Source organism: Colossoma macropomum, unplaced genomic scaffold, assembly GCF_904425465.1.
Source record: "Colossoma macropomum unplaced genomic scaffold, Colossoma_macropomum, whole genome shotgun sequence".
Classification (NCBI taxonomy): domain Eukaryota; kingdom Metazoa; phylum Chordata; class Actinopteri; order Characiformes; family Serrasalmidae; genus Colossoma; species Colossoma macropomum.
This window is the reverse complement of record NW_023494805.1, coordinates 10,229,074-10,238,876: the sequence shown is the minus strand read 5'-3', so window position 1 is coordinate 10,238,876 and position 9,803 is coordinate 10,229,074. Positions and strand designations below refer to the sequence as shown.

Sequence of the window (9,803 nt, the reverse complement as noted above, 5' to 3'; positions counted from 1 at the left end):
TGGAGTGAGGTACTGAGGTGAATTCATGTATGAACCCACTCGACCCTCTGAATATTTACTTTCATAACAGCACACATTGCCCAAAGAGGAGAAATTGCACCTAATTTCAAAAGTGAATTGATTTTTTCAGGATTTCCCAGCGGTCAGAGCTAATCAAAAGAGTAATAAACACACTGAGTAAAAGGGTGTCCAAGCGGTGTGCTGTGCACACTGCTGACTGTTTTGCATAGTTAAAATAGTTTTGTGCTTTTAATTAAAAGTTTGTGGGTGTGGTGTGGGAGTCGTTGGAAAAAAAAAAATGATAGAGACTCCATTGTCCTATGCTATATTGGTATAGTTTTGATGCTTCAGAGTGGAAAACTGACCAAAAAAATGACATTTTTCCATGTTTTAAATAGTTTTATAGACGTCTAGCTTATTTTCACATTGAACCAACAACTCAACAAACTCTGAATGTCCAAAACATTTGTGATTGGTTGGTCTTTAGGCTACACATTCTTCCGTCTACACCAGGGGTCATCAAATAGCTTTGACCTTGGACCAAATTCTGCCAGAGCAAATGCTGTTTGGGCCAGAACCCCAGTGTAATATGTTACAATAATGCCTCTCACAAGCTTCAGATGTCAAAGTCTAAGATAGAGCTGCCATAAGCAAAGCAGAACTGTGCATATACACTATTAGCTGTGCTAACATAACATAGCCTGCCACACAGAGGTGTTAGAAAGGTAACATTACCTTTAAGGGGAAAATGGAGTAGGTTTTGCATTCAAACATTTCACAGACTACCATTTTTGTGCAAATTCCACACACAATGTGAGCCGAGCACGTGGTGTATAAAATTGGAAAGATTTGAACCTTTATTAGCTCTTGATAGAGCACTTTTGACAGCCATCTGTCAGCTGCATATAATCTTAACAATGCAGAGAAGCTGTGCAGGGTAGACAGTGGCCCGTTTAATAAGGGCTGAAATTGCTCTCCCACTTCGCTGTCAAACTCCTGGGAATGTCAGCATGGCAAACAGTTCTGACAGGGCATAGTGCCTGTCTTTCGTTCTTGCTATGTCATCACTTATTCAAAAAATCTGCTTCTTTCACAGCTTTTTGCCTTTGTCCTTTATAGATAAACCAGCCTTTTCACCTCATCCAAGTGTAAAACTGCCTTTTGTGATATTTAGGCATTTTCCAAATTTCTGGGTCCTGGTGTTCTTAGATTTTTTAATGTGCATTTTCAGAATTTGCATAATAGAAAATGCTTTAGTATGATGTTATTATGCAATCATTCTGAAATGCTTATCCAACCATCCAGCCATCACATCTGCAAGTAAACAGTTGCTATTAGAAAAGAACACGGTGGCTGTGAAGCACAGCTTGTGTAAGACAGCACGCCGGCTGTCTTGTGAAAAAAAGTCTGTCCTCTATCAGAGAGAGCTAGAATATCTCCTGTTTATGCTTAAATGTTTCAGTAGTTGTTGGTGGCAGCACAAAAATGCTTCTTCTTATAGATTCAGTATAATGTCAATAGAACTGAAAGAATGGGTTAGGCCTGGAGAAAACTTGCTCTCAGTCCAAATCTGCTCTTTGATGACCCCAGGTCTACACCTTCGAGAGGTTCTCAATACTCACCATCAAAGAACTACAATATACTATTCAATAAATAACTTCTATGTCAACATTTTGTATCTACCAAACTGCGATCTATGGTTTACCTACTTCTTTGGGCCAGTTTGTTCAAACCTAGTACTGGGCTAAAGACTGAATAAGGCAGAGATTCATTCCTTTTTAGCCCAGCATTAAGTTAAGTCTAGATCTAGATCTAGCCTTTAAAACACTGACTATTATAAAATCTAATTTATCTCAAGAAAACAACAGATTTAGTCTGCTGCTAGGATTATGAGGTGTTTTCTTGCCTACTGTTTATTTCATTTAGTGACTGGAAGTCTACAGAAACTTAATTCTCATCTATACCCTTATTATTTACAACAATGCTACAGCTATTGAAATATAACTCTATGATATGTATATAAATTATTTCTCTGAAGTTGAAATGCAAGTCTCTGTATACACAAACGTTACCTCACACTGCATATTCAAGAGCATCTGCCATCTGCCCCCACCTCCCGGTTCAGCATACTGTATAAGGTGGTAAATACAAAAGCAGTCAAGTTAACTGTCGTACAGCTTCCCTCACCATCACAGCATGTTTCAGCGCTACAATAATTCACATTCTGCACTGAAGATAATGGTCATGTGAACAAGCATGCGTCCTCTTTTCCAGTTTTACTCCAAATGGACTGCCTCATGTTGAAAATGCAAGATAACTGAACCCAATTCTGTCCGAACGGGCTAAGAATTGTTATGCACAGCGGTGGGTTAAGTATGGATTTTGTAGTGCTGAAGGTTTAAGTTAGTAAATGTCAGGCAGTTGAGAGTAGTTCCTGTTCCAGTAGCCTCCAGAGTAGAGCCAGTCTTGTCCTCCGTTGTGTGGGTTGGGTCCTTGGTGGAACCACCTTAAAAGATGACACATAAACCAACATTAAACACCCATTTAACTATTCTGTCCTCCCTCTCCTCACATGCAAAGGTCTGCACACATGTATAGAGCTAAAGAACAGAGTTCTTAAAAACAGGAATGTATGTAAGCCATATGTAGCCATATATAGTGCCACCCGTTACCACCATACATCACCAGTGTTTTAGGTCATTTACTCTCAGCCAACAGTTTCTGAATGGACTGTCCACCCCAGAGTCCAGAAGTCAACATCACTGAATGTGTTTTGAATTGACGTAGAAAATGCAACGAACTTCTAAGACTGAACTTGGGAGGTGTGAAGAAATATCCCTACACAATTTTTTGAAAAACTACAAGTGCGTCTTTTGAAAAGAGTGGAAACTGTAATAAAAGGTAAAGGGTGGACACAATAAATACCAAAACATTTGATTATACTTATTATTAGATTGTTGAGGCTTTTTAAGGGCCTTTTTTCTGCTTTTGGGTCCTGGAAAACCAAGTGGAGGTTTTTACTGAAAAATAAATGAAGGGTGGTCTCTGACTTTTGCATAGTCCTGTATGTCACACTATGCTTATTTAGCATATTGTGTACATCATCAGTACTTAAGTTGATATTTCATTAAAAGGAGAATCCTAAATGGTCAGGGCCCGCCAACTGGCCCAAAGTTTTGTTACACACTTCTATAATCTAAGAACAGCTTAACTAGTTTGCGTTGAAGTCCCTGTAGTTACTGAATAATAAACCTTCGTAAGTAACAAGGCTGGGATTTTAAGGGGTTAACTAAATGTAGTGCAGCACAGTATGTGAAAGGTTGAATAAAAATATATAAAACATCTAATAAAAACAGGATTATAGCAAAATGTGGCTGTTTTCCTGCTGCATCGTGTTCATCAGATTTCAGAAAAATCTAAATATTGATTGCATATTGAGAAAAATGTTATTATATGTTTTTTTATATTGGCTTTCCCTACAATAGCTTGTAGCTGTTATCTTAAGGCATTACTGTACTCAAAAGACACTGCAAGGCTAAAAATCACATGCGGCGCAATATGCAAAATGTATTGATGGCGTAGATGTACATGCAGAGCACTGTAAAGCAAAATAATCCCCAAAGAAATTTTTTTGCCACTATTATACCATCATCTACACAACATATAAAAACTGAGAAAACGTGCAGACATATTTACTGGTCATTCTGGATAGTAAATTATATAGCTGGATAGTAAATTGTATAGCAGTTATATTTGTGACTGTATTTGCATTGTAGACATTGTGACTCCCGGTTCCCATCACCACCACTGTGAAGCACCTCAAGTAGGTAAGATTCTGTACAGTGCATCATTTCACATCAAACCACTCTGACATCTTATCTCAACCTAAAGCTGTGGTTGCGTAGTGGCAGTGTGGCTCTGCAAACAGAGGCTATAGGCGTATGACTTGACTTCTCCACTGTTGCAGTTCTTCAGTCAGCCAGTAGGGGGTGCAGAAGTAAAGAGGAAGCACACTGGCATACAGTCACTCCTTATCTCTGTTTCCACACCCAGGAGCTAACAGCTCTTTACAAACCATCATCTCAGAGCAGTCAAAAATATCACAAGGCTTATGTTCAGAGCACAACTCTCAAACTCCAGTCCTGAGGGACCAAACAGCTGTTTTCTGTGTTCCAACAAACCAGATGCAACTCACTGCTCCATTCTCAGGTAGGGCTGGGCGATTATTCACATTTTATTTTTAATAAAATAATTTTGGCTTTTTTAATGATTATGAGAACAAGATAATCGCCTGGTCTGGTTTTGTCTTGTGTTATAAATCCAGCGTACCCCTTTCCTTTACAGCGGTGAGCTTTCACCATGCTCAAGAAGCCCAGCATAATATTAATATTAATATTATAATATTAATCAATATTATTTGTATATATGTTTAGTAGTTTATTTATTTTATTTATTATTATATATTATATTTTATTATTATTATATATTATTTTTTATTTTATTTTATTTAATAGTAGTAATTTATTTTATTTATTTATTTATATTTGCATCTTTCAATTATTTGTTCAAGAGACAAAGTTTTTGATAAATGCATGATGTTTCTAAAGTCGGTAAGTAATTGTGTTAAATAATCGTGACCTCAGTATCGACCAAAATGATCATGATTATGATTTTTGCCATAATCAAACAGCCCTATTATCGGGTAAAATGGAGCTGGTTGAAGATGAACTCTGGGGTTGGAGGTTTGTTGGGGCCTAAAACTGCAGTTTGAGAACTGTGCTGTAAACAAAAGCGCTGGGATCATTTTAAGTTTGTCGGGCCTGATTTAGAGCAAGAAAGAACACAGCAAACACACTGCAGAGGAACACGAACCTGGGGCCGATGCATGGGTTCCTTTTTCAACACGGAGAAAAAAAATCATGATAAGTATGACTCAGTGAGTGCAGATGAAGGCGTTCTTTCAGAAAACTATAGTTATCTTTTAGTACACTACAAAATCACATCCTGTCAAAACATGTTAAAACATTAAAACGTACATTAAAACGGTCATCTACATTGTGCAATTCACATTCATAATCTTGCAGGAGCCGAAAAATGACCTGTCATATTTAAAGGTGCTTATATCAATAGCAGTGTTTAGTTAATTCCTATGGGTTTTGCTTTATTCATTCATTTCATTTCAATGACAGAATTATACAGGAGCTTTGAAAAATGTATGAAATTTCTTTTTGTCCTCTGTGGAGGAGGTGTTAACTTATTTTCATCCATCCATCCATCATCTAAACCGCTTATCCTTCTGGGTTGCGGTGGGGTGCTGGAGCCTATCCCAGCTGTCATTGGGCAGAAGGCAGGATACACCCTGGACAGGTTGCCAGTCCATCACAGGGCAGACAGACAGACATACATATTCACACACTCACTCACACCTAGGGGCAATTTAGCACGTCCAATTGGCCTGACTGCATGTTTTTGGACTGTGGGAGGAAACCGGAGCACCCGGAGGAAACCCACGCAGACATGGGAGAACATGCAAACTCCACACAGAAATGACCCTGGTCGCCTGACCGGGAATCGAAACCAGGGCGTTCTTGCTGTGAGGCGACAGCGCTACCCACTGCGCCACCGTGCTGCCAACTTATTTTCAATAAAACATAATTTGGGGTTGTTCAAACTTTTGCATGTGACTGTACAGCTCATCTACAGGCTTTAATGAATGACACATGGCTTAAACCTCTGATCAGCTTACAGCCATGATTCACAGGGTCAGTGTAATATACATCAAAACACTGCCGTGACGTAACAGGGCAGCAGAGCTGGTGCAGCCAGCAGAAGGAGAGCGAAAACAGAAAAGCGGAAACACGAACCTGGTCTTCCAGTCTTCGCTCGATTTGGATCGGTTCTTTCGTGCCACTCTTTGTTTCTCTTCCAGTCTCTTCTTCTCAGCACTCGCCAAATCTGAGAATGAACAGTGTGTTGACTTTAACTCATCCTTAGCAACAAAGCACACGCAGACATATAGTTGCGTGGGCCTGAAATCCCTCAGGCTTTGCCAACTCGGAGCTGAAAGGTCAACTTGCTGAGTTTTAAGCAAAAGAAATTAGGAGGAGTAGATGGGATTTTCAAATCCTAAAATATTGTGCAGTTTACTGTAGGAAGGGCAAGTCCACCAAATTTTCAACATTTCTGCATGGTTAAAAGGTTAAGATGTAAACAAAGGTAATCACAGTGGACTAGAGAAAACAACAGAGGCAGAATTGCTCACAGTGGTGGTGATAGGAACCAGACGTCCAAAGTGTTTATCACCTCTAAAAGCTCCCTCACGGAAAGATATTACATGAAATGGTTATGAATATGCTGTCTGATGCCTGAGACATTGTTTTAAGATATTTTTGTGATAATGTTTTAGACTGAAATGTAATTAAATTGCCATTTTTTATCATCAACATTACATATAAAAATTCATAAGACACATGAAGGTTCACTAGTTGTGGATAGTACACAAAATGGCTATATTTGTGTTGTAGACATTGCAACCCCTGGTTCCTATCAGCACCACTGTAAAGAAATCTGATTTGGTAAGTTTCTCTACAGTGAACCTTTTCACATCAGACCACTCTGAATGACTTTGTTTACATCTCAACCACTGAATTATGCAGACATTTTGAAAAATCGGTGGATTTCCCCTTTAAGGTCTGCTGCATTAACTCATCCTGTACTCTCAGCTCCCAAACATATAACAGTCGTCCACATTGTTCCATTCACATACCGAAAAATGACCTGTGATATTAAACGGTGCTCACATCAATAGCAGTGTTTAGTTAATTCCAGGGAGTTTTGCTTTATTCATTCCTCAGCCAACTTCAGATTTATATAATGGTGAGCTTAAAGAATTGATAAAGCACCACAAAAAGAATTTTCCACATATATGAAATAGAAATTGGAGATGGGCTCTTTTCTCCCATATAGAAAAAAATACGTGGACATGTGTTTTTATATATTTGAAATACATCTGAAATGCACTGCAATCCATGCTAAAATACATTCCAAACACTGAAATGTATTTCAGAATATATACCCATATTAACCAAATATATTTTAGAATGCATTTATTTTGAAGTCTATGGGGAAATATGACATGTAGAAATTTACCATACAAAATGAATGTATGCAAATGTATTTATTAAATACATTTGAAAATGTATGAAAATAGCCAAAATACTGTCTAATGCACTTTACCACTTGAAATCAATTTATATTCCAGTATCTTCATTTTAAATATTAGCAAATGAACCTTCAACATGGCAAAAGCAAGTGTTGTCGGTATTGATACACTGTCAAAATCCACTTATGATTTGATTTCTTGATTTCAAATAGATTCTGTGTGAGCACTAACTTACTGCATACGTACGTGGTTAATGCAAAGTACAATGCCAAACACAGTCAGTACCATTTAGTTATATCTATAGCCTTTGTTAAAACTACATACAATTGAAAAAATATAATAACAAATACAAATAAATGCATTTAAAAAATATATTTAACAAATACATTTTTTGGCCATTTTCATGCACCGCAAAAATACATTTGATAAATACATTTTTTTCATATGGGTCACTATTTAGTGTGATTTAACCCTTTACATTTTCATTTGTTTTGTGCTGTCTGTGGTATTTTGTGATTCATATGTGAGCCAATGTAGAGATGTGTAATACGTACCTATGTCTCCACTCTCCAGGGCACGGATGTCGGGCCGCAGACGGCAGTCTGTAGCAGGCAGACTCTCCTTCATGTCGTCCTCCAGCTCATTCAGTTGCATGGCAAAGGTGGAGAAGGCGTAGTACTGCAGGACAGCACAAATCACAGTGTAACTGATGTAAGAAAACCTCATATCTCAGAAACAGATGCTTCAGATGGCTCTATTTGCCATTAAATGTTCACACAATATAAAGGGGAGATGTAGTTTTTAAATGATGTAAAATAACAAAAATATGAAGAAATGGTGGGTCTCTTACATTTATTATAACATTTATAAATAATCATCGCCATGCTGGAAATGATAATAGTTTACTACAGAGTTTTAAGGATCTTATTTTGCTCAAGTAAATTATATTTTCAGAAATGTGACTGAACAGTAAATACTATAAAGAGTAAATAAATAGGAAATGTCTACTTTAGAATGAACAGTTTAATTAAGTTAAGTTCCATTTGTAGACTTGAAATTAATTTGTTATTTTTTTTACCTTAACTCAGTGGTTTAAGCAGATTATTCAAAAGTTTGTACTAACTAACAATAAAGTAAAATAAAAGCAATTTGGTTGCAGATAAATGTGTAAAATTAGTCTAACATGTTAGTTCTGCACGCTTTCGAAAAATTGGATATCTTAGGTGTGTCCAGATTGATTAACGGCGCTATAGATGATTCTAAAATGACCCAAAAAGCTGTTTAACATTGATAATTAAGTTACAATAACATTAATGTCCAGAATGACCCTTATTTGAAAGGTGGTGATAACTTATCAAGAAATATGTAAACAGAGAATCACAGTAGATCATTTAATAAATTGTTGTTGATCCTAAAATATACTAAAATATGGAATAAAATGTCTGAAAATAATATTTGGTGTATATTTTATAAGATTTAAGTCTACATGATATAAGTTATTACTGTATATAAACTTTACAAAATATATTAATATGACAAGCAAATCCAGGCAAAAAGGCAAAAACTGATCCAGAAAACTGATCCAAGATCAGCAGTCTGATAAAATGTGGCCACTAGTTTCATAAATGCAAATGTCTTGAACTCATAATAACAGTTCTAAAAAGGTAAAGGAGCACTCTCACAAAGACCCTCCCCTCCCCTGCTGCAGCTCCTACCTGAGCTGAGTTATCAGGTCTGGGTGATATCCTCCAGATGAGTTCGCTGCCTGGAATGACCTGCACGGTCTCGGCCTCTGGAGGGGGCATCTCCTCGGGTTCCTCATCCACGCTGCTCTAAAGGGGAACAGCAGCAGCAAAACGGTGGCTGTTTTATTATCAGCCATACATTTCTCTAAACTGGGGCTGCTTTCTTAAGAGGAAATGTCTGAAAACCACTAAAATGCTGGTCTGTCCAGAAGACAGTCTTTTTTTCAATGGAATTCCCTTCACACTAGAATACTGACAGGTCAGGAAAACGTAGTGCCAGCAAATAAATGATCAAAATGAAAAGCTGTTTTTGTTTTCAAATGTCTCGTCTACAGATGAAAGTAGATTTATTAAGCACTGTTTTCTGTCTCAACTCTTTTGAAACTGGGTTTGTAATATGTTTCATGTTGGTTTCTGTTAGATTCTTAATCTGAGGCCTATGGATGACACTGAGGTGGCATCTCTAATTCAGTAATGCACCAACTCAGAGAGGTCACATACAGGTCACCACATGCTATCCAGCCACACACCTGCTTGCTGCCTTTCTTCTCCTCAGCAGATTTCTTATCCGCTTTCTTGTGAAGGTCAAACGTAGCTGGATCTACGGTGTACAAGCACTCCGTCCACTTGCCGTAAATGGCACAGATCTTCTTTTTGCTGTACAAACATGTCAACGTGTTATATCACAGTCAAAGCCGAAAACGCTGACTCATGATTCACATAAATTGCTCATAAATTGCAGTCGTCCAACTCAGTTTCGCAGCCAAAGCGTAATGCACATGTAGGCAGCTTTTAAAGGAATACTTCACTCAGAAATGCTGACGGGGCTAAATGTGTTAAAGCTACCTGGGACCAGTTAGCATGATTTAGCGTTCAGTCATGTTTGACAGTGTTAG

General features: G+C 37.7%; 1 protein-coding gene across 1 annotated transcript in view; it reads right to left on the bottom strand.

The window, feature by feature from the left end:
- Positions 1-389: 389 nt before the first annotated feature.
- Positions 390-9,803, bottom strand: part of LOC118826106 (oxysterol-binding protein-related protein 1) — a 63,537-nt gene continuing 54,123 nt past the window's right edge. The window contains 5 exon segments of the mRNA XM_036596994.1: positions 390-2,506; positions 5,865-5,955; positions 7,717-7,840; positions 8,878-8,994; positions 9,438-9,564. Of these exon segments, the coding sequence (XP_036452887.1) occupies positions 2,404-2,506; positions 5,865-5,955; positions 7,717-7,840; positions 8,878-8,994; positions 9,438-9,564 (562 nt within the window). The 3' untranslated portion in view covers positions 390-2,403.